Source organism: Zonotrichia albicollis, chromosome 5 (assembly GCF_047830755.1).
Source record: "Zonotrichia albicollis isolate bZonAlb1 chromosome 5, bZonAlb1.hap1, whole genome shotgun sequence".
Classification (NCBI taxonomy): Eukaryota; Metazoa; Chordata; class Aves; order Passeriformes; family Passerellidae; genus Zonotrichia; species Zonotrichia albicollis.
The window spans coordinates 24,058,137-24,083,557 of record NC_133823.1 but is presented as its reverse complement, the minus strand read 5'-3'; the positions used below and the strand labels follow the sequence as shown (position 1 = coordinate 24,083,557).

The 25,421-nt window shown below is 41.1% G+C and overlaps 1 protein-coding gene across 4 annotated transcripts in view; it reads left to right on the top strand.

Moving 5' to 3' along the window:
• Positions 1 to 423: 423 nt before the first annotated feature.
• NPNT (nephronectin) overlaps positions 424 to 25,421 on the top strand; it is a 49,443-nt gene continuing 24,445 nt past the window's right edge. Inside the window, exons 1-5 of one of the 4 annotated variants that reach the window (XM_014265445.3) lie at positions 425 to 877; positions 2,157 to 2,257; positions 9,646 to 9,696; positions 17,955 to 18,047; positions 24,811 to 24,930. In XM_014265445.3, coding sequence (XP_014120920.1) covers positions 807 to 877; positions 2,157 to 2,257; positions 9,646 to 9,696; positions 17,955 to 18,047; positions 24,811 to 24,930 — 436 coding nt within the window. In that variant the 5' untranslated portion in view covers positions 425 to 806. Of the gene's footprint in view, positions 878 to 2,156; positions 2,258 to 9,645; positions 9,697 to 17,954; positions 18,048 to 24,810; positions 24,931 to 25,421 lie in introns of all 4 variants that reach the window. The other 3 variants (XM_014265448.3, XM_014265447.3, XM_074541071.1) reach the window with 3 other exon arrangements.

The window sequence follows — 25,421 nt, the reverse complement described above, 5'->3', positions numbered from 1 at the left end:
ACCCTAAACTGGTGACAGGCTGCTATTAGAAGTGTCCTTTGGTAAGTCCCAAAGCCGTAGTTCATAGAAACCAAACAAAAAGAAGGGCTGTATTTTAACATGTTAGTGGTGAGTACAAATGCAGTCATTGCTGTCAGTAGCGGTGCAAGCAGATCATATGCTGTGTGGTTAGTGTTTAAACTTGTCACTTGTTCTTCTGCACAAGGGCTGGACACCTGATGTCACACCTGAGAGCCACTAATAGGAGTGTTTGAGACAGAAAAAACCACATCCACCTTGTAAGTGTTTAAAAGAAGCTTTGTTGTTGGTAAGGTTTTGTTGGTAAAAGAAGGCTAAATCATAACCTTCTTGCCTTTAGACGGGAGCTTTGCCGAGAGGAGGGCGTAACCATCTTCCTTCAGGAAGTTCGAGATACAAAAGCTCATGACAAGGAAGCCCACCCCTGTCAGTGCCCCCAGAGCGGTCCGTGCCTCGCCGTCCGCAGCGGCTGGGGCTCGTTGCGGCTCTCCGCCGCCCCAGGTGCCCCACGCTCGCCAGGTGCCCCTGGTAGGGGAGGCGGCCCCGGGCGGGCCGCGGGCGCCTCTGCCGGGGTCGGGCGGCGCTGCCGCTCCCCGCGCCGCGCCTCCTCCGCCTGGCAGCCAGGCGGGCGGGCAGGGACCGGGAGAGGGAGAGAGAAAGGGAGGGCGCCGAGCTCGCCGCCGCCCCGGAGCTGTGGCAGCGCGGCCGGCCTGGGCGGCAGCCGGACCCCCGCCCGCCCGGCAGCGGGAGCGCCTCGGCCACGCCGCTCGCCCGGGGCCCCGCCGGCCATGGAGCTCTCCCTGCGGCTGCTCCTGGCGTCCTGCCTCTCGCTGGGGGCGGCCGGGGAATTTGACAGAAGGTAGGCGCGGGGAGAGCGGGGGCGGCCGGCCGGGCAGGGCGAGCTCGGCGTTCCCTCGGGGCGAGCGGAGCTAGCCCTGGCTCTCCCCTTTTCGACGCGGGGCGCTGTGGAGGTCCCGGGGCTCCCGCCTGGCACCGGCCCCAGTGCTGGCTCCCGGCGAGGCGGGGCGGCCGGAGCCCTCGGCGTGAGGCGCTCCCCGGTGCGGGCCTGGCGGGCCGCAGGTGGAGGGAGGCGCGGGGCCGCCGGTGCCGCTGCCGGGGCTCCCGCACGGCGCTGCCGGCCCCAGCCGCCCGCCCTGCCCGGCGCCGCCGAACTCGGGCTTAGGTACGAGATAAGTTCATTGCTCCGGCGGGGCCGCGTCCCGCAAGAATTAAAAACAAAGCGCATCGCGTGCTGTACAGATAAAATTAGTTTATTGACGCCCGGAGGCACTCCCAGCGTACAGCGGCGGAGATCGCGGCTCAAGTTCTGACACGAAGCTCGGGGCGCGTGTGCCCCGTCCTGTCGTGTCAAGTGTCGCGACCGGCAGCGCTGCAGGGAGCGGGCGCTGCGCCCGGCGGGACAAGCGGCCAGCGCGACCCCCGCCCTCCCCAGGGATTCTTTTTGTTTTTAATCGCATCTGTTCAAACGCAGAGCTCACGGGATTTCAGCGTGGCCTTTAAAGACATTACTGATTCGTGTCAATAGTTTGTAACTGCTTGAGGCCGTGGTATCTTTTTCTTGGAACAAGGGAAAACTACAGCGCACCTTTTATTTTAATTTCTGTTTAACAGTCCAAGAAGGTTTTTTTTTCCCCTTTAATGTTTCAGTGAGAAAATTTGCCATATATTGTGAACGAAAACAAAGCCTAAACTTTATGGTGGCCTTTATTCCATACTACAGGTTCCCTTTCAGACTTCTGAACTTCTGTTCAGTGCCAGCCTGGGAGTGGCAGCAGTGAGCATACTGCAAAGCGTGTCAGCTTTTTCAGGCTTTGCTCAGTTATCCAAACTATCATTTCTCCCTTCACCTATTGTTGTTTGCATTATTGAAGTGAACAGAGTATTAATGATAGAAATATCCCAGGGTCAGCTGAGAGCAGTTACTCTCTTCAAAAAAAGAAAAAAAAAATTATATATCTCTGCAGGAGAGGTTTTTGCTATTCTTTGTCCTTCGGGGTTTTTTGGTTGGTTGGTAAATTCTTTTTTTTTTTTACCCTAGGGTGATTTGAGCTTTTAAAATGTTTGATGGTTTGAACTTTTAAAATGTTTCACCAGACTTTGTTGAACTGTCTGTACAGGTGGCCCAGACAAATGGTGCCGTCTGCAGGACTGTGTCGCTTCGGAAGCAGAATTGACTGCTGCTGGGGCTGGGCCCGGGTGGCCTGGGGACAGTGCCAACGTGAGTATCACTGCTGCTGGGGCTTCTAGTCACTTGTAGAGAAGGCTTGTACACACCTAGTCATCTCTTTCACGTGTCCACACACATCCTTACCATGCAGGGCTAGGCTTTTGCACGTGTGCGCCTGCCTGACTTAGAAGGATGCTGTCATGTTAAAATTCTGTCTGGTTTTAACTGTGCTAAAAATGATTGCAGTCAAATAAGGTAGTGGCGTTAGGGCAATGAGAATTTGGAAATTTCTTTTTGGTTTCTGCTTCGTTTTGTACTCTGATCTTATAACTTGCTGTAACTACGCTGTGTCGTGTTACAGGCACTGCAGGGTGATAATATTTGCATCCAAGAAGGAAACCAAAATTACTGATATTTCACTTAGAACATTGATGACAATGTTCCAATTAAGTATTAAGCTCAAGTACTCTTTTAGTAAGCCTAAGGGAAGTTTTAGTAAAACTAAGGGAATAAATCTGCCTGACAGCATCCTTTTACTGGGTCACACGTGAAAAGACACATCTCTGAGATTTTCACATCTATCTAGACTCTTTGATATGGCTGCTGGATAAACCAGTAGATAAGTCAGATAAGTCCTCATCATAAGCTACATCTACAGTAGGAATTCTGTGGAGGCAGCTAGTACTGTGTAAATATTAAAATTGTTAGGAGTGACATAGAGACCTCAGCTTGTTCAAATTACAATCCTTGATACTGGGGATGCTTACTCATGTGTTTAACACTCATACATGAGGGACATCCTGAAGTTTTTGGAGGAGCAAGCGTATAAACACTGGTCCTTAGCTTTTTTAATTTTATTTTTTTTATTTAGACACAAACATATGTGGATGAGCAAATATTCTGTCAAGCCATTTTCAAAATAAAACAGGTGTTAAATGCTGTAAATTCCTAGTCTGCAGGACAAATATTTGGCAAAAGATAGGAAAAGCATTGGAAATGCAACTCTCAGCAAAGGTTTTGTTCAAATCTGTAAGCAGCAAGACTGGTTTCTCTCTTCCTAAGTATGTTAGAGGCCCATAAGGTTTAATAGATATACAAGGTGACTAGTAAAAACTATGGAAAGTACTTCTGGAATACAACATCCCTGATACTGTTTCTTTGATGCAGAGTTCTCAGGTTGATACGTCTCAGGCCATACAATGAATAATTTTGATTTTTAGGACTCTAATTAGTAACAAGTAGTCCTTTCCTTGGTATGAATTTTATGAAGGTGGAGGAAGAAGAATATTTAGTAGGTTGATTGAGGTTACTCGAGAGGCAATAGAATCTATGTCCACCTTTTGTGATGCAGTTTTATTTGATAATCATTGTGTGTTTAAATGTTTGAGGCTATGAAGGCTCAACTGGAAAATATAAATAACTGCTTTGTTTAGAAAAAAAACCCAAACAAAGACCAAAATAGTCCAGACTACTGTGTCACTTTTCTTAGACAAGTTGTCTTCCATATTGTGACCATAAATTACAGCTCATGTTTAGGTGAAAGTCAGTTTCTTGTTATTACCAAATCTGATTTGTGTTTGTGTTTTTATGATATTGGGAGACAGAAGTTGCATAAATTTATACTATCAAAAGATTAATAATTAAAAATTGGAAATGAGACAAAAGTAATAATACACAGAAGGTATAATTTATTTGTTGTTCTTTGAATTCTGTCAGTAAGTTAATTTTTAGTGCTAGCTTTTCCAGATACTATAAATGCTTTTTTCTTTTCCTTAAGGCTAAAGGTAGGTAAATTGTCACCTCCTTCCACTGCATTTTAGTCCATTATCCACAAATTTGTCTCCATGCACATTTAGAAGACATGTAGATAGGTATTTGCTGGGATCATCTCCAGTAATTGGGACCAGACTTTCAAAAGAATACATTTATCACTTAGGTGTCAAAAAGCATTTTCTCCCTTTTTTTTTCTTACACACCGATAATTTTTTGAATTGCTGGGTCAGAAGAGTCTCAGATATTTAGGTGAAAATATTACTGAAACCATCAGCAGCTCCTTCTCTCTTCTAAACAGGAGACAAACTATTGGCAAAATGAAACATGAAATTCTGCCCCAGTTGCGGGTGGTGAAAATTCCAGACATATCACAAAGCAGGAGATTACACTAAATGAGTCTCTCTAGTGCTTGCAACCAAATAGAAAATCTGTAGTCAACTCTCCACCTTGGGAATGTGGCACCCAGTATGTAGGATTAACCTGGCACAGAAGGCAACATTCCTGGCCTCAAAGGAAAACTTGGGTATTTTACTGTACAAAGGAATATCACTGAAATTTTTCCAAAAAGTCGAGTATGTGATAATTTCTTCTGCTTTCTCTCTGGTCAAAGGTAAAGCTCTTAGCCTTGTCCCCAAAACGAGTGGCATAGATAGATGTCAGACTTTACCCACTAGATGTACGTTTTCTTTGGTGTTTTAGTAGAAGTTCTGTTTGCACAAGGAAAACTAGTATAGAGTCAGGCTTAAAAATTAGCAGTGAGACCCAACACTTATAAATGTGTCCAAAAACGAAGCTTGAAATATTTAGGCAGTAATGCTGAGCTCTTTATTAGTGAGTTGGAACTGCTGTTTTTCAAACCAACTTGAGCCATCTTTGGTATGCCTGCAACTGCTACAGCACCTTTGGACTCTCACCTGCTTACTCATGCATAATTTACCACACGAGCACTAATTATCTATAAATTTATCCTTCTGACAACAGACGTAAGGGGAGAGACGTGCTGGAGCCAGAGTGGAGCAGGCACACAGATACATGATAGGGTGGTCGCAGTTCAGAGACCTCTGAACTGTGATGAGCCAAGGGCACATGGTCACTGATATACCTGGATATGTTTTCTGCTGTCCAGCTGAGCTGCTCCACCAAGCATGTGTGGGTGTGCCCTCTGCCCACAGCTACTGAGAAAAAAGAGTGTTTATTTAAACCAGCAGTGTGATTTAAGGTAGTGGTTTAGTTGTGACAAATGCTTAAGCCTCGTTATGTCAGCTCTAGCAGAGCACGAGTGTGGTGCAGCTGATGAGTGTCATTAAGGCCTTAAGGCTTGGTGACTCCATGCTCCTGATCTTCCATCCAGAGAGCTGCAAATGGAAACTGAACTGTGTTAGTTAAACTTGGTTTTGTGAAGTGTGAAGTTATTCCTTTTATGTCCCTTTGACTGGCAAGGGAGTGCACGTGGAGCATAATCGTGCTTAGTGCTGCTTAGCAACACCACTCAGCATAACTCAGCTGTCTTCTGCTCTTATAAACATGTAGGAAGAAGTTGAAATAGGGCCCTCCTTTAATTTACACTTCTTTCTTTACAGCATCCTCTCTCCTCTTTACACCAACCAAGACTTGTGCACGTAGGTCTGATTGGTGTGTAAGCTTCCTTCCAGAGTCTGTCAGTGTCAGCTGTAACATCTCAGCCAGTAAAAGTATTCACTCTGCAGTGACAAGTAATTCCCTTCCCAAATGCCCTTTCAAATTCCAGTAAATGTGCTTAGAAGTTGTCCTTCAAACTGAAAGAATCAAGAACTTTGAATCAGGTTGGATTTTTTTTTCTTTCTTGTGGGTTTTGCATACCCAATTGAGATCCATGTTGAGGCAGCTAAATGCATTTTGAGATTGATAAAAATATGTGCGTGTTTTCAAAGGGTCTGAACAAATGTAACTCAAATTCATTGGCATTTCTTAGTCTTTGTAAATTGAAAGTCCATCCATGCTTGTTTAGTGGCTTAGATTTAGAACTGTACATATATTCCATCATTAACATAACTAAGTAGCTTTTCTTAGATTTTGATTTGGTATTTAAAAGATTAGTTAATTCAGCCTGGTGTATTGAAAGGCTAATTTGTAAGCAACAGAAATTATGTTTAAACACCAACTATTGGTGCTCCCATGAACTGCCCTTGTCATTGTTAGGGTTGAATTTTTACACTGAGGAACTCACTGCATCAGTGCTCTGAAGTTAGATCTTAAATATCCCACTTGAAATTAGTCCAAAATCCCATGTTGTTGCCCAGCCTGCAGGATTTAGTTGCACTTTAATTAGCAGGAGTGGGAGTAATAGCTGTAAGTGGGAATAATCACACAAAAGCCTACCTCTCTGAAAGATGGTATGTTGATAAAGTACCTGATGAAATATGTGTAAAAATAGGGTTGTTGTTGTCTTGCTTTATGTCTTACTGTTGTGCACACAGCTGAGCTATAACCCAGAGTAAAAGTGAGGTAGAAAAGAGTTGTTTCTCAATTTCTTTTCTCAGAGCAAGGGATGTGACTTCCTGTGACACAGTATTTTTGCTGAAAGCAGGTATCAGTACTGCATTTTTAATTCCTAAATGCTTTTGCATTGTAAGGCAACAGCATCTGTGGTACTGAATGTGTTGTCCTAACCCAGAGCCCATTCAAGGGGTTTTAAAGAACACTGGGACAACCAAGTCAGGTCACAGGTCCTTGCACACATCTTGCAGAAATGCAAAAAATAATTCCTTGTGGGTATTTTTGCCACTCATCTATCTAGGTTCTCTCAAAACTGTTCTTAAAACTAATGGTCTGTCTGCCTCTTTTTTAGCTGGCTTACAAATATCTCTGTAGTTCTTTCAGAAGCTATAAGGATAACTTCTGTCTCTATGTGTGTCTTTCATGAACAAAATATACCTGCTTTCAACCTGGCTGTGTGTCTGTAGTTGATTTGTACACCAGTTATATGTAGTCAAGGTACACTACAGATGTGAAGATTGTTTCAGAATTTTAGCTGCAGTTTAACAGCAAAAAACTGGAAAGAGATAACATTTTAACATAGATTTTAAAAGTTCAGAATTTTTAGAAGAAAAGCTATATGAAGTGGTTTGGATTCTCATTCTGCATTACAGTTTGGACAACTCCTTTGCTGGAGCTGATGGCAAAAATGGTTCCTTTTGCTGTGTTAATATAGATAGATAGAGAAGAGAAGACCACATCTGCAGCTTCTATAAACAAATGCAGATCTACTGTCAGACCCTCTGCTGACTGGAGTCTATGTGACTGTTTGAGTCAGCAGATTTTGTCTGATGGATGGAAAGTTTGACCAACAGAAGATGTTTAACAGAAATTAAATTTAGCTGAACGTGGGTTTGGTAAGCAGTGATATTTGATGACTTCACCCATTTCTATGTGTAATTCTCCTTAAACAGTAAGAAAATCCATGCAGTCTGTCTCCAGAAGGGGTGGTGAAGATGAGTGTGCTCTTTCAGAGAGCCCATTGGTTGTGACTCCATCAGTTATCTCCTCATGCTGAGGTTTGAGTGTTTTTTACCTGGGAAGCAAACCCAGAGTAGGTCAACAAAGTAGTTTTCCACCACAATTGGCTTCAAGGCCTAGGGACAGAACAGTCAAGGATGTATAAAGTCAAACCATCAGTTTACACCTCCCCTTAGGTTAGCAGCATTAAAAAAGTGTTAATTGAAGGGTGTCAGGCTGGCATTTAGATTTGGCCAAACCTGGTAGAAAGCATATGATTTCAGGAAGTTCTAAAGAGCACTTGCAAGAGAGAGGAGCTTGTACAAGTTGATGTATAGCAGATGCAGGCATAGCTGAGTGCTTTGCTGGGAACTGTGCATGCTGCTGCCTTCTCACAACCCTTGGGAAGGCTCCTGCAGTGTCTGTGCTGCTGCTGCTGCTGCCCTGATGAGCTCAAAGGCTGTATACCTGTTCTGTGCAATCTCTTACAGGGCTGTGAGGTGGTGGGAGGGGGAGGAAGCAGTGTCTGTGCTCTCATTGATGCCTACAAGGAGATTTTGTATTGGTAAAAATGAAGTTGAAGATGATTTACCCATATAAATCATCCAACACATCAATGGGAGAAGAGGCCATGGGCAGCTTAGGATTTCTGTTTCCTGCATGTAGCATTGCTTTCAGTGGAAATGGCAATTCTGTATAGTCCAAGATGCACAAAATAAAACCATGATTTTGTCAATAATGACCTGTGAAAATAAGGGTTTCTAGGAGGCTGATCCACTAAGAGAAACATCCCTAAAGTCAGTAAGAGTTTTGCTACTGAATTTGGGGTTGCAAGATCACAGTCTGAAATGCATTGTGTTGGCAGTGTTTAATAAATACTGATATGGAGCATGTCTGTTTCCCATAAAATGACTGATATTTTTGTGCATCCCCGGTACTTTTCAAAGAAAAGGCATTTTATACAGAATTGCAATACTGCTTTACACTGCTATTCAAGAATAAAAATGAGGTTTTGCTATTTTCATTCAATTTTTTTTCTCAGTTTAGATCCTTTATGCCTTTAAAGCATGACTTGACTGTGTTAAAGATACAGTATCCTTTTCCATTTCCCTACTGCATTCCTCATGCACTTCATATGTAGATTAGTAGTTTTACAGCCTGCTTTTTTCTAAGGAAATGTCATCAGTAATCAATTTGACAATTGCAACTGTAGTACATTCGTAATTGCATCTTCTCTGAAAGCCCAGCAACAGCCTGAGGAGCTTCCTTTCACTGTAACCAAGGCTAAGGGACTTCCTAGTTAAAACCAATTTAAACAAGTATAAGTTGCAATCATAGAAAAGCCTGAAGTGTTGGTCACACACTACTTAAAATACAAAGAGCTGCTGTTGCTCAAGTCCCAGCCTGCTATCACAAGGCTGTGTAGCCCAACAAGCCATGCTGCTAACATTAAATTTATTGGCAAATAAATTGATTTCAAATAGCCTGAAACATATATCTATGTTTTTATCTTATTTAAATTTTGTAGCATATCTTGTTTCATGTGCTAGCAAGAGCTGAAAAGGTTTCTTTTAAAGTAAATATTACTTTTAATTTAGATGACATTACATTTTTAAATGTTATAAAAATGACCAGTAAATTTGTGTGCCAACATGTTTATTGGTTGCAGATGTTCAGATACATATAAATGGGTGTAATTTTAATTGCTCTCAAATTAGCATCCAGATGCTAGGCCTTTGTGTTTGAGCTGTGGAGATAGTGTTAAATTAAAAAGATATACTCACACTTAAATGAAAGGATACTGTGTCTTTAAGAAAAGCATTTGTGCTCTGTTGATGGAAATGTTGAACCTGAACCATGAAACGTGAGAATTTTTACAACTACTTACTGTACGAAGTTTGACAAAGTGTAGTTCCTTAGTTGATTGAATAAGAATAGCATCACATCATTATATTTAATTACTCTTATGTATCAGAATGTGTTTGTTAAATCTCATAAAGAGATACTGATGTAAGGTATTTCCATTTTTAAATGTGTACTAGAATTTTTTTTATTTCAGAAAAGCTCTGAATGTTGAATGTATGTAATTCTCCAGGAATGTAACAAGTTGATAAAAACCACAGCCAAGTCCATCCTCCTTACAGAGAAAAAAAAAAAAAAGCTGGAATTTCTCTTTTGGATTTGTTTTGCAGCGGTCTACGTCTTAAGGCAGAGAATAGCCAGCCTAAGGTGCCAGCCCAAAGGTTAGCTGAACATATTTCTTGAAATAATTTTGGCAAATTTATGACTTGGAGTTATGGCCTTGAAGTCATAAGTTTACATGAAAATTTTAATATGTGACAAGAAGGTAATTTTTTGTTGTTTTTCATTTTTAAGCATTTGATTTGGGGAAGATGAGGAGGGAAAGAAATTAACAGGGCTATTTTATCCTAGACACCTGTACAATGATTATACTTATTTTCTAAAATATGACACTTTTTCCCTTTTCACTCCTTTATTTTACCCTCATGCCCTGTGCAGTATTTTTCCATTTCTGCAAGTTGTTTGTACTACCAGCAATGCATTTACAAGCTGTCAGACCTAGGAGGCCTAATTTGCTTTCATGGCATTGAATCATGTGCAGTGAGAGGCTATTTTGGAATGGCTGAGGCACTTATTGCCCCCCACTGCCTGCTTTGCACTTCCACTACAGGTTCTCCTTCCCAGAACATGGAAACTTGACAGCCCTTGGTCTCCAGCAGTGTAGAACCTGGCAAAATGAAATCAACATATTTTGCTTTGGTACCCAGGGCTGTAGTCTGCTGCTGCTTAGGAACTGATGCACCTTGTTTGTTCCTGACTCACTGGGGAGGTTCCAGAGGACTGGAAGCTGGCCAATGTGACCAGGTCACAAAAAGGGTGGGAAGGAGGATGCTGGTAATCACAGGCCTGTCAGCCTGACCTCAGTACCTGGTAAGGTTCTGGAACAGTTTATACTGAGTGTCATCACACAGCTTTTACAGGCTGGCCAGAGTGTCAGACCCAGCCAGCAGGACTTTAGGAGGGGTAGGTTGTGTTTGACCAACCTGGTCTCCTCGTATGAGCAGGTGACCCTCCTGGTGGATGCAGGAAAGGCTGTGGATGTTCTCTGTTTGGACTTCAGCAGGGCCTTTGGCACTGTCTCCCACAGCACACTCTGGAAAAGCTGCAGCCCCTGGCTTGGACAGGAGCACTCTTTGCTGGTTCAGAACTGGCTGGATGGCCAGGCCAGAGAGTGGTGGTGAACAGTGCTGCATCCAGCTGGGGGCCTGTCACCAGTGGTGTCCTTCAGGGGTCTGTGCTGGGGCCAGTTCTGTTCAATGTTTTTATTGATGACATGGATTGAATCTTTCATTAGTAAATTTGGGTCTGACACTAAGCTGGGAGCATGTGTTGATCTGTTGGAAGGTAGGAGGGCTCTGCAGAGAGACCTGGAAAGTTGGATGAATGGGTGGAATCCAGTGGGATGAAGTTTAACATCAGTCCAAGTGCTGAGTCCTGCATTTTGGCCACAACAACCCCCTGCAGCATTATAGGCTGGGGACGGTGTGGCTGGACAGTGCCAGGCAGAAAGGGACCTGGGGGTGCTGGTTGGCACCAGCTGGACATGAGCCAGCAGAGTGTCCTGGTGGCCAGGGAGGCCAAGGGCATCCTGGGCTGTGTCAGGGACAGTGTGGCCAGCAGGAGCAGGGAGGTCACTCTGCCCCTGTGCTGGGCACTGGTGAGGCCGCACCTCGAGCGCTGTGTCCGGTTCTGGCCCCTCAGTTTGGGAAGGACGTTGAGATGCTGGAGAGCGTCCAGAGGAGGCAATGAGGCTGGAGAGGGACTTGGAGCACAGACCCTGTGAGGAACGACTGAGGGAGCTGGGGGTGTTTAGCCTGGAGAAAAGGAGACTCAGAGGTGACCTTGTCACTCTCTGCAGCTCCCTGAGAGGTGGCTGTGTCAGATGGGGTTGGTCTCTTTCTCCAGGCAGCGCTGACAGAACGAGAGGACACAGCCTTAAGCTGTGCCAAGGGAAATATAGGTTGGATATTAGGAGAAAGTTTTCACAGAAAGAGTGGTAAAGTACTGGAGTGGTCTGTTTGGGGAAGTGGTAGAGTCACCATCCCTGGATGTGGCACTCAGTGCCATGGTTTAGTTGAGGTGTTGGGACAGGGGTTGGACTCCATGATATTGAAGATATCTTCCAGCCTAGAGATTCTGTGATTCTTTTTGCACTCCCTGTGGGAGAGGCACGAGTCTCAGACAGGAAGGACCAAAGCAATCAGCCATTCATCTCTGTGAAATCAGTGTTGTTACTGTGATACAGAAGTTACACTGCTGAAGCAGGATGTTTTATATTCGAATAAACAAAATATCAGTAGGACCCAGTTGGTCTTCTGTCACCACACAGAGACACTCATGCTATCCCATTTCTACCTGTTGGAATTCTGTGAACACATAGAAAAACTCAGGCAACAAACAGACATTTAAGATGATAAGCACCATTCTTCAGGCAGTTTTAGTGAACCACTTGAAATGCAAACACGAAGCTTCACAAAGCATGAAATATTTCTCGCTTTTCTAATTTTGCGTGTGTTAGATCAGATTTCTGCTGATTTTTAAGAGTACTTAAGTGTATAAGCATTAGATTAACTTCTGATGACCTCATTAAATCCTATTGATTTTAGTGTTACCCATGCTAAAGTTATGCATGCTGTGTAGTGCTGTTCTGAATATCAAGGCATTCATAAGCCAGAGTCTGGATTTGTCTGTGTGGTTTAGAAACACATTTGGCAGCAGTCACAGCCAAGGCAAGAATTCACTGCAGTGAATGGCCTGCACTGGTTGCAGTTTGTCAAGTTAATGTGCTGTTACCAGAATCAAAAGTGCAAACTGAGTAACTGATTTACTCGGGTAAGTGTTAGAGTTGTGCATGAAAAATAAGGAGCCACTTACTTAATGGAATGTATGTTTCAGATAAAAATTGGAACATTTTGACAGGGTGAATGTCACAAATAAGGGCAAATAATTTCTGGAAAAATATTCAGGCATTAGATACTACCATTTTGTCTGATGTTATTGTCAGTTTCTAGTTACAGAAGCTGGTCAAGGACATTTGTTATCTTCCCCCCAAAAAATAGATTAAGAAGTGTTGTGCAGATGAAATGATCTGAAAATTTAATACCCAGTTGTCCTAGTCAGGCTTATTAATCTCTGCAGAGATATATTCTGTGACTATTAATTCCCTTACTTGGGAAGCAAGTACTTTTTCAGAAGCAATTCCCTAATGTGAGTTATGGGTATGATGTCTTTTTACCAACTTCTAGTAACTTTGAGGTGGGATAAGCTTTATGCATTCTCTTACAGTTGTGAGTAATTGAAGTATACAGTTGAACAAAAAAGAAATATGCAGCTCTGAAAGATCTACAATGATTTATTTTATAAATTAGCTCATACCTTTGGGATCCTAGATCAAAATTACTGTGAATAAGGTAGTTCCATTTTCCTGAGCATGTTTATTTGATTGCATAATTTATAAAGAATTGCAGAAAGTAAACAGAGATGTGAGCTGCAGCTGACTCTGAGAGAGAGAAGTATTATGGAGCTTAGTGTCATGGTCTGTGAGCATCACAGGAGGAAGGCACCCAGGTTCGGGTGGAGGAGACAGCCTAGAGGAAAGCTTCTTTCACCTACATGCAGGTCTTGTTAGAAAGCTGGCACTGTGGAGAATGTAAGAAACGATCTGAAGGTGGGAAATGTGTTCTGCAATCAGCAGTGTAAGAGGATCCAATGAAGTCTTGTGAAGCTGAATACACTGTGTAATCATTTCTGGGCTGCTGCACAAATTACTTGCTGTGCCTGGGCAAATTGAATTTTAAGGAGCTGGGATCTTGAGTCAGAATAAATAGGAGGCTGTATGTTACTTAGGGAGAGAGGGCAGAGACGAGGCCATTCGGGCAGATAGTTAGCGTAGTTTGTTTCAGATGCAGGTATTTCTGTGCATAATTTAAGGCTTCAGAGAGATGAAAAAGAAGTTCAGAAATTGGGAGGCAAAGCAGAGAAAAAGAATGTAAGAGTCATACCCGATGCTGTTTTAATGAAAAACATAGCTAGGAGTGTTGAAAGACCAAAGGGAATTTTAATTGCTAGGAATAATCTATTAAGAAAGCTGAGGGATTTCCATTGCTGGGCACAAATGGAGAGGAGTTAGTCAGGTAGGAAGCAGGCAGTGCAATCTTCCGGTTAGGACTTCACCAAACAGTGTTTGCTAGTCAATAAAGAGATCATTAATGTTAAAATTCTAGAAGAGAAGGAATAGAGGGGACAGCATGTGGTAGTCACCCATGCCCTCAAAAGTGGGCAGCTTATGCGGGGGATCTGACAGAGTCTGAGGTGCACTTCCAAAGCAGTTGTGACGGAACTGTGTGCATTGAGAAAGCACAGATCAAATCAAAACATCCCTCAGCATTACAGACCCATAATGAAATTGTTGAATGTGTTTTTCATTTGTTGTATTTGTGCAACAATTAAAAATAATAATTCAGAATGGTTGAGTAATGCTTGGATAACACCTACAGCAAGCAGTGGCTCAGAAGATTGGTGGCTTCCGGCTTTTTCACAAGCATAATGCATGCTAGCAGCATGTGCACTTCACCAGAAATTCTTTCTTCCACTCTCCCACATTTGCAAAAAATTAAAAAACAAACAACCCATCATAAACCCAAACCACCCGTTCACATTTCAATTCCTCGTGTTATTTTTACAGGAAGTTTTATTTGTCCTGAAGTTTAAGTGAGACTTAAAATGTGGTGTTTGTCACCTTATTTTTGGGGGAAAAGGTAGTTCTTGCCAACCTTGAAAAAAGTTACTCAGATTTATGGCCAAATAAAAGGCCCTAGGATACCTTCTTGAAGTTAATGGGAACTGAGAGTAAATCTTCACATCTGACCCAAGAAAAAAGCATTGAAAATTGTCCAACTGCAGTGAATAATCATGAGACCAGAGTTGGTTTTTTTTTTTTTTTTTTCTGATTACCTCTTGAATGAATTGGTCAATAAAGTGAAAAGGAAAGTTTAGTTGTAGTTTATTATGTGTCTCAGATAAAAAAGCAAGACTTGACTAAAGATGAAAATTGCTGTGCTTAGGATTTTTTTTCTGTCCATGTCAATCCACATTCCTACCCAATGGGAGTTCAGTTTAACAGCTTTCAGAGAGTAATCCTTGGATTAGGTAAGTCTGCTTTGATACTGGTTCAACAGTAAATTAGCAGTCTCATTTTGAGCGGCACTTGTCTATGCCAGTATAATTTTAACTTTTGTTTACAAAAGTTACTAGTATAAAGAGTAGAAAGTTTTTACTGAGTTTTGGCAGTCCTTTTCAGACCCCTCTGGATTTCACTGCCCAATGTTCATAAGAGAGTGACTTTCTCAACTTGGAGTAACCCTTCTGTCTGTTTCCTTCTTTCCTAGTAGGGAAGCAAGTGTTACATAACAGGCTGAAATCCAGGGACATGGGTTATTTCAGTCATTGTAAATGTGGTTCACTTGGAAGGAAATGATGGTTTATTGGTTGTGGAGAATTCTTAAATTCTCAAGAGGCAAAAAGTAGTAATTGTGAGACTTTTTTTCTCCATTACTTGTGAGTCTACTTGTTCTCAAAAAAAAAATGCAGAAACTCCATTTGTCTGTGTGTGAATGGAGTGACTGAAGTATTCTGTTCTGTTGTATCTGGAGCTTTGCAGGAAAACAAGAAGAGTGGAGAAATAAAGGACCCAGTCACATCAGCACATGCAGTGTATGCTCTGACTCATGCCAAACAGCTGAAATAATTGTCTGCTATTAAAAGAAATGCTGAAAGTCTGGCTTAAGCTTATTTTTGTACCTGCATCTGGTTGTTGCCAGTGTTCAAATAGAGCTCAGTGAGTGGATTTACTGCCTTGTATGGGCAGCTTCTCCTCTGAATAAGGATTTTCATACTGGAGATGGCAGGGCTGGAGCTGACCCACCCCTCTGGGCCTGGTCATTCTGGTAGGGCTCAGCAGGGACCCCAGCCGGGCATGCAGACTTGGCTGAACCATCTCATTGTTTATTCCTGAGCACCCTGCAAAGCCCTGATAAAGTTAATTGGAAGATGCACAAGTTTTGTCCTGTGGGTGGCTTGATTCCTCGTAGGAAATGCCATCAGATTTATCTGTGGTGGTGGCTGAGCTACAGATGTTGTTAAGCCTACTGCAAAGCATTTTTTTCCTGTATATAGAAATTCTTCAGTTTTGATATTGTATTGAATTTCAGCTGTGTCTAAATAAGATTTGTCATGCTGAAGTAGCCCAAGTTCATAGAATGTCCTCTAATAAACAGGTTTTCCTCAAGAACTCTGTTTGGCAGCAAACAAAGGTTTCCAAATACCCATTTAATGTGCAAAACCCCCAGTGTTTTATGATGACTGACTTTATGGACAGTGGTTTGCTAGTCATTTGAAAGCTTTCCTTGAAATAATAGAGATCTTTATCTTCAAGTATGAGATTTTTTTTCTCTATCTGAGCTGCTGCTAATGTACAATCTCTGCAATTGAGGGAGGGACCAAGGCATAAAAAATTCAGCTAAAACTAAAGTTGCCACAGGTTCTTCTAACAGTTACTGAACAGTTACACTTTACACAAAGTGATCCCATGGTACTTCTTGTTTCTTAAAAAGAACTGATTTAAATAAGTGTATCCCACTTTGCAATACAGATCTTTAAAGTGCTGTTAAAAATTCAAGCAAGTTTCCAAAGCATATTTATAGTAATTTCTTTTTCTCTACTGTAGTTTAAATGAAACTTTTGTTTTTCCCTGGTTGCTTTGAAGTCATTAAGTTGTCTTCATAGTTCTCAGTTTGCCACCATCATCTCTGATTCGACCTGGGTCTGTGATGCCAGGAAGACAAAAATCTCAGCATTTAAATGAACTCTTAACAAAGGAGATCCTTTTTTCCTATTCATGGCTGTAGTGATTAAAAAAGCAGTGAGTGTTTCCAAGTACAGTGTTCTAGAAGTGTCTCATGGTGGATCAGATGCTCTTCAGTCAGACCTGTCGATTAGCCAAGGACAGACTTCCTGAAGTAGTCCTTACTTTTAGTAGTCTATACCCTTTTAGTAGTCTGAGCCTTTCCCTTACACTTCCATTGAGAGGTGTTTCTAAATATGAATCTCATTTCTTTGTTTCCAGACACTGTTTGTTGGGGGAAAAAAATTAACAAAGATCTTGCATTTCTGTTGCCTTTTAAGATACTTCTTAACAGTTGTGTGGAAAGAGACTTCATCGTCATACTAGGAAGATCCATCCGGAGCAGAGCTGTAGATTTAAAATAAGGTTTTATGGTCTCAGGATATATCCCTAATTATATATGTATACACTACACTTAACAAAAAACATGCCTGATAATAATGGGAGTCCTGAAGCAGTCCTAAATAAAGGCAGTTCTAAAACTGGAGCAAGCTCCTCCTATGCTAACAGTTACTTCTCTGGATATATTTGTGGGAATTTCTAGTTCTGGATGCTTTGAATCTTATGGAGATTTTCAGAACATCAGAGAAGTACTTGGATGGTTCTTCCACAACCAAACCAAATATCTTGGGATTTTTTTTAAATTTTTGTTTCATTTATCCATGTTGAACAGCTTGGCTAGAAGGCAAATTACATTTTTTGAGTGCATTCTGGGAGATTTCTGTTAAATTATGTCCTTGATACATCCAGTTTTATGATGCAGCCTGTTGTTGTCAGATTAATATTGCATCTGGATCTGGTTAGTTACTTGCAAATTCCAAATTATACTGTTACTTTATAAAATGAAGCTTAAGCTGAGGTAAACAGATAAATCCTGGTTACAGGGTCTTCAAGTTATGCTACCATCTGATTTCTGTTTATTTTGTGTCTGTCTTGCTTTAGCAGAGAGCTCAGCAGGATTGTGTATCTGCATTTTGTCAGATGACAAACAGCAATGATAAACAGCATCTTAGAGCATAGTAAATACTGCATTTTTCCAGTAGGTTTAAAAAGTAGGTTTAATAATAGGAAAACATTTCTAATACAAAAGACTTAAAAATGCTCTTTAAAATTTTAATCTGTCAAATATTTTTCAGTTACACAAGAAAATGTTCCTGTTGGCTAATCCTACATCAGCAAAAATATATTTGTGCATGAAATCTTACAGTTCTTCAACAATAATGCTTTTGTTATTTGTTTTTGAAGCTTTGAAAGTTTGTTTTATGAATTTTTTGTCATATTGAGAGAGGTGCCAAAAAATGCCTTTCTATTATTTCTTGGAGTTCTGTATTTATTTTCTGAATGTAACATAGACAGTACTTCTATTTGTTAGGTAGTTGCTGTTTATTTCAAAGTAATTTGAAATAATTCAAATATTCAAATTATCGAAATATTCAATAGTTTCAAAGACATTTCAAAGACATTTCACTGTCAGCTGTGGCTGGAGTGGAAAGATAATGAGTATTCCTCTGTTTGCAGCTATATGCCAGCCAGGGTGCAAACATGGTGAATGCATTGGGCCAAACAAGTGTAAGTGCCACCCAGGATACACTGGAAAAACCTGCAACCAAGGTAAGAAAGAATTTATTTTTGAAATCATGGAAGTGTTGTTCATCTCTGTACCCACCCCCACCAATGCTGTGTGTGTCCCCTGTGTTTACAGAGTAATGAACTCATATACCAGGTCTGCTGCAGCAAGTCTGATATTTGGGCTGACTTTTGTAGAGAGATTGACATCTGCAGTGGGATGACACAGGGGAAAAGTTGCTTTCATTTGGAAGAAATAATTGAGATTAATATATAGGATGCAGTTACCTGCTCTCCTTAATCAGAAGGAAATTATTTAAACCTCATCGTCAGGATTGTTGCTTTTTATAAAGTCACAATTTTCAGATTTGAATAGTGAAATAATATTTGTTTCATTAAAACCCTCATAATTAATGCATTCTCATTTTATTGTTCCTAATCCTGAACTAACAAGGTTGCATTAAACCATTAAAGGGTTGGTGTAAGGATGAAGTGTCTCTTACTGGATTATTAAATTTCATTGTTTGGATTTTTTTTCTCAAAAGTTATGTCCAAAGTGTGTAATGGTATAAAGATCATAGAATATAAACAATTAGAGAATTGTAATAAGTGATTTTTAGACTTTGATGGTTAAGACATGTTCACACACAAATATATCTCATTTATGTCTCTTGCAGTTGTCTCAGCCTGCAGGAAAATCTGTGCATTTTCTGAGTGCTGAGGGAAGTGTGGTAGAAAAGTGTGATATTTAGAATGATTTTCTTCTTTAAGGATGTATTCTGACATTGCTAAATTTCTTATGAAATTTTGATTTTTAAACTAGGTTATTTTCTTTAAAAATAGATATATATATATTCAGATTTACTAATCCTTCTCAAACTGATGTGAAGATATGTGTTGTGTTTTTCAGTTTTCTCAAAAGTTTCCATCATCTCTCATATTATCCTGTCTTTTTTTCCCCCTTACTCTGGGCTGACATTTTAAAGGATGTGTTGTTTTGATTTTATTGTACACATTTTCATCAATCCAAAGCCATTTTAGAAAACACTGCAGTGAACTAACAGTTAGATGTGTGTGACACAGTTTTTATAGGTAGTAAATAGTTTAACAATATTGAAAGAATGCTTTGCAAATTGCTTGAGGCTTCAGTCTTGAACTAAACTATTTACTTACCACTAAATGCTAAGGAAGGAAAAATGTGATGGGTTATCAAAGGAAGCACTTTGGGGAATATTGATGAAATATTCTTGCATGGTGCTGGTGATGAAGCTTCCCTGGCAGATGTAGACGAGGTTTCTGAGATGCCAGCTGAGTGTGGTGCCCCACATGTGCACCAGTTCAGGCGGCTGCTGCTGCTCTACTGCATGGTGGGGCCCTGGAGCTGCTCCTGGGGTGATGGTCTGCGTTCTTGCTGGGTGCTGATTCAGTGTTTGCATGAGACTTGAAAGTGTGCGGTGAATGCAGAGTCTGCTTTTGCTGGCAGGAGATTCAAATGGCACAGGATAAATGTGACCTGTTTTGTTATAACACAACACCTTAATACAGCCCCTGCCCTGTTCAGCCTGCGGCCCATTTTCTCAATCCTGTTCTAGAATAGTAACAGGAGTAACAACGTTGGCAGAGGAGATGTTGGAGTTCCCTGCAGAGATGGAAGTGTTTCTAGCATGTGTGAATGGTTCTGGGCAGTGAAGTATGCTCATGTTCGTAGTGAAAGGCGTTCTTTGAGTTCAAGCTCTCATAAACAGGCTTTACATCTCTTCTGTTTGTGTGCCCCATGGATCAGGCTGTGTTCCTGGGACTGATCCAGGAGATCAGCCAGCCTCACAGCAGAGCTGTTCAGCCCTGACTGTGTGATGATGCTGGATGCTTATCCTTTTCCAGTAGTGCTGCAGCTGCTGTGACAGTCCTTACCTCACTTTAGATCACTCCAAATTTAAGACTACCTGATAGTTTTTTAATTACTTTGCTATCCTCAGCAATCAAATTGCAGTGACTGCACAAGAGCTAACCATGTGTTCTCCTTACAGCAGTCATATCTCCTGAATAGCTTTAGTGTTTCCCTTCTGGCTTTTTGATCCCAGCTTTACAGCTGTAAGCAGTGAAGAAACAAACAGAGCCACTTGAGAGAAAATGCCCTCTGCCACCTCTTAATTGATAGTGATAACAACAGAACTCATACTTTCCAAACGTGTTCATCAGAAACACTTTTCTGGTAGCTGCTCTTGAAGAAAATACAGATAATATTCAGTAAGACAAACACAAACAGTTGTAACTTTTGCTAGCAATCTAAAGCACATACAGATTAACTTTCTTTGGCTGGGAAAGGTTGTCTTTATCAAAAAAAATCTAAGGCTGCTTTTCTGTAACTTTCAGTTCTCTTACCTTGTTTGTTCTAGGAAAATGATGCAAAGTTCACTGCTTGAAATTCTTGTCAGCACTTGATATGTATGTATATTTATTAAGTGAAGAAATGCGTATTGGCATGCTTTTATTATGCCTTCTCCCTATCCTGTGAAGATGTGCAGCTGTACACAAGTCTGCTTGGTCAGAGCAGGGAAGCTCCTGTGTTCCACCCTCATCCTGCAGGAAGTGTAGCAGTGAGGGGTGAGGTGCTCCTGTGTTTCAGGTGTTGTGCCCCTCCTCTCTGCACGGCTTCAAACAGGAGTGCAATTTCCTGCAAAAGGAGTGGAGGCTGATGCACCCATCAATGGCTGGGATGTGAAAGCTGAACCTGCAGTGCCCTTAGCAGGCAGAGCAAATAATTGGTTGTATTTCCTTGGTGCTGTTGTGTGTATTTTGAAAAGTTTTGACTCTTCCATACTCGTGGTTGTCACTTGCATTGTTTCTTTCCTCTGCTCTTCTTTCAGAGCCTGGCTTTTTTTCTTTTCTGGGTTCCTGTGGTAGTGATGGAAATTGTTTATCAGGTTAGATAAAGACAAAACTGTGACTTAGGTGAAGCTGGAAGTTGTAGAAAAGGAGGGCTAAAAAAATTCAATTTGTCAGCTGTTGATTAATCAGACTAAGTGAACAGAACTGTTCAGGTGATAGAAATTTCTTATGAGGTTGACATAGTAGTGTAATTGCAACTGCTGGAAATGAAAGCTGATCTACTGTTTATATTATGGTGATAACAGTTTAATTTTTCTACTTGATTTCTGGTCCTTGGCTTTCTATTTTCAGAGGTGGGTAAATGTGATATTGAATGTTTAACTTCAGTGTTGCCTGATCCAAGTTACATGATAGTCAAAAAAGGCAGAAAAAGTCTTGAGTGCTGAAGTCTGCAGAAGCTAATTAAAAGAAAATAGCAGAGGGCATTGAATCTGCTTAGGAATAAGTGGCCCATTGTTGGGTGTGCACTGAAGTTGGTCCAAGACCATGTGTGGTGCAGTGCAGCAGTCTAAGGAGTCGCATCCGGGTTTGCCAGCCTAACACTCTGTCCTTCCCTTGCACTCACATTTCATTTAATTCCTTTAGGTATAAAATACCTGTGCTCAGCAGCTTGCGTTTGTTATAAACCTGCTTCCAATAGTGGCCAAAACAGTCAGTTTGCTTTTATGTACTCTACTGCCTCGTATTACTTTGAAATCAAGAGTGCTGGTTTTGCATGGCCCGTCAATTGTAGGCAATGTGGGAAATTAAAATATTGAAAAATGAAATTCTCAAATCCAGGACAATGAGCAGACATTCCCACAAAGAAATTAAATGAATTTAACTTTTTAATAGTGTTGTACTTTATACTATTCTCATAGTATGTCACTAATAGGTGTCTATTTGTCAATACCAGAGCTTTCATTTCTGTACTAAGAATACTTTGTATCAAGTGGTGGTGTATCATTCGGAGTCCTGTAAAAGGATCCAGTATTTTAAGGCTCGTAATGTAATCTATACTCTATGCAGGGTGATATACTGGCAACAGTCGTAAATTCTTATTTTCAACTTTGAGTATGTGGTCATAACTCTGGAAGTAAGTGCATGACAGTTCTTTAGTAGTCAGGAGTATCTGAATTTAGGACCTGAAGTGCAGTGGAATTTAAACACTAGAACTTAACACATGGCAGTGTTAAAATCCTGCCCTGTCAACTTAATTTCAGTGTTGCTTTTCCTTATTCTGTCCCTCCTTCTAGTTACATATTTTATACTTAGCTCTGTTATGCCTTTATTTTGTAAAGTGATTATTTTTGTAGAAAATAGGAAGAGTACAGATATTTTAGACTAAGAGAACTTTTTTTCTCTTACTTCAAAATTATGGTTGTCAGTGAACTTCAGTATATTCAATACTGTGGGTTCCTTGGGGATACATTTATGAATTGAAATCAAATGCTAACAGTTTTTGAATGTAACAATGACTTTTTTAACATACACATTGCATGCATAATAAATATGTTAATAGACCTATATTGTCTGTCAGGAACTGCCTACTTGTGGTATGCTTTACAGAAAAATGAAAAAACAATTTTTTTTTTGTGGTGCCAAGAGAAGTTTGCCTTTCAAAACGTAAACGTTCATCTGCTTATATTGGAGATTTTTATGTAAACCTTTTTTTCACACAAAGGTTTTCACAATGAGAACTTGTCCTTGCCCTGTAGCATAATCATCTGCTGCATTTCCATTTGGCCTAGGCATATACCTGTAGTCACAACTCCCAGGAGAAGACCCTGCTTTCACAGGGCAAAATGTACTTTCTTCTACAGCTGTTTCTCTCAAATCCAGAAGGTACTTTCTTGGGAACGTGGCCTTGATGCCTGCTGTGAGAAGAATACTCTCCTTGCAACTGCTGAAACTTTTTCCAGCTCCCGGAGACTGAGAGCTGCAAAGGGATGCTGTCTCTGCAGCACGTGGTCCCCAGGAAGATGGCAGAGGTGGTCATCTCTCCTTCTTTGTCATGCACAGGTCATGCCCTTATTTGGCAATCTTTCCTCACTGATGTCCTGCTTAGGCTCACCTGATCTTCCTCACCACTTGAGGAGGAAGTATTCCCCTTCAGGTTTCCTGGAAACATCTTGTCCAGCCTTAACAGGCAGAAACGGAAAATTACATCCCTTACTGCTGCCCTCTTGCAGAAGAGGGGAGCAGGAAGCATTCTTGTCCTTAAACATGCTGTTCTTCCTGAGATCTTGAGAGATGAACTAAGGGGAAGGGTTCTGGGGAGGGCTGTGTCTGCATGATGCTTGCTATTCCTTCACCCCATGAAGATGGAAGCAAAGTAGGTCAGAAGACAGGGTTTAATGATACATGTAAACGCTATTAGGAGCTCTCAGGAACAGCAAACAGGCAACATCCTTACAGCTAAATTTGGATTCCATCAGTGACTTGTAGTGTGATACATTGATGGCTCTGCATTTTACCAGTCAAAATGCAATGGAATATATTTCTCAGTATTAGAATGCCATTTAAAAATATTTTGCCTGAAAAGAGTAAGGTGAAGAATGTTACTCTCACAAACCAATGGATTACAGAGTTTCAGGACAAATTTCAAATCCAAACATTAAGAACTTGTAAAATTTCAGGTAGTTGTCTAGAATCAATGCTCTCTCTAACTTCCCCTCTACAGTGAATGTAACTTTTCTCACTGCATTTACTACATAGGTCCAGTTAAGTTTTCTTCTTCACTTCTGAAAAGCAATCAATAAATTACTGACTTCATTGCAACCAGAGGTGTGTTTATCTTTCTGGTTCAGCATCTTAACCCTGAGCCTTTGCTTCTAGTCCACAGGAGGCATCTGTCACCTCCTCAGCTGGCATTTTGTGAAGTGGCTGCTGTGTGTGTATATATGACATGATGGGAGCCTCAAGGCTTACTTTTCTGCTACGTGGATTGAATGACACTTGATATGATGGTGCTTAGGACTGGGAGATGACTCTCGGAAAACTTTTGGAAAAAATGGCAATTCTCTGTCTGCAAAAGACCACCAGACAGCATGGTGCAGTATAAGCCATGGTAGTTGATAACTCACTTTCTTAGGTCCTCACTGGCTGGATTTGTGAATAGATTTGTTATTTTCATCTTTGTTCTCATCTTTGTTCATCACTGTGCAAATAACTAGCAACAATAATAAGTGAGAAATTATTCTGGCTTATTCAGACAAAATCAACACATTCTTGGAAGAGAATTCTAAAGGAAATTGTCTTCTAGTTTGAAGTTCTGTCTACTAATATGGAAACTGTAGGCTGAAAATTTTCAGTTCAAGCAATGAATTTTCTATTTAATTGTAAATCTGAAAAGCTAGCCCTCATGGATGGTCCTTGACAAATATAGCTGATGTCAGATACTTTCTTTTAGTATTTTTTAGATGATAAGGATTGAATTTTCTCTGTGAGATTGTTTAGAGTAAGTTGGTGTCAGCTTTCCTACCTTCCTCTGCCACTAATTTTGAAGCATGATGGTGAGTCACTGAATTGCTATCAGAAGCACTGATAGTGATTGCAGAGTGATGTTTGCTTTCTCTCTCCTCCTTCTTCTTCTGAGTGCTGCCTGGTCCTGGACATGGCGTTCAATGTGAATAGTGGTGAGACATGGCCAGCCTGAGCTTGTGTGTTGCCTAATGAAGCAGCTGGCACTTCATCTAATGCTAATACTGTCATTTTTGAAAAGACATCTATGAAACCAAGCCAAATAAGCTGCTTGGCTGGAGGGATGAATTGCGCTTCGTGCAGGATGTTTTAGATGCTTGCTGTCAGCTGAGCTGCATATAAAAAGCTAATTGCTGTATTTTTCCTTCTTTCTCCAGCAGCTTGAACTGGCAGTTTTTCCATGCATGCCTGGTGTGTTTTCTTCTCCCACCCTCTTCCCTTGTGCCCTTCATTTCAGATCTGAATGAGTGTGGACTAAAGCCGCGGCCGTGCAAGCACCGCTGTATGAACACCTACGGCAGCTACAAGTGCTACTGCCTGAACGGCTACATGCTCATGCCAGATGGAACCTGCTCAAGTACGGCCAGCCTCGCTGCCTGCTCTCTCCCAGCTTCCCAAAACCTCTGCTCCAGTTTCCCTGGACAACTCCTAGGAAATGAAAATGAGTCCCCAAGTAAAAGATTAATCCTGCTGGAAATTAGGCAGCTGCACAAGATGAGCTCTTTTTTTTCCTAGTTAAATTAGGCTGAAAAAAACAGTAAGAATTGTTTGGATTTTTATTAGTTTTATTTAAAGTTTCCCCCAGAGCATTCTTCAGTGCTGCAAATCACTGCTAATTGGCCTTTGAGGACAAGTGCTTGCAGTTTTCATTGCAGCAAGACACCTGCATTTCTACTGCCTTTTGGCCTTATGAACGTAAAATCTTTAATGTTGCAGATGTTGGTTGTTTGACTGGTATAAAAATTGTACTGCCGTCTCTCTGGGGATCAGGTTCCTACTTGTTCCCGTAAAAACAGTTACTTTGAATATCTGGACAGAGGGAAGGGGAGAGAAATTACCTTCAGTTGG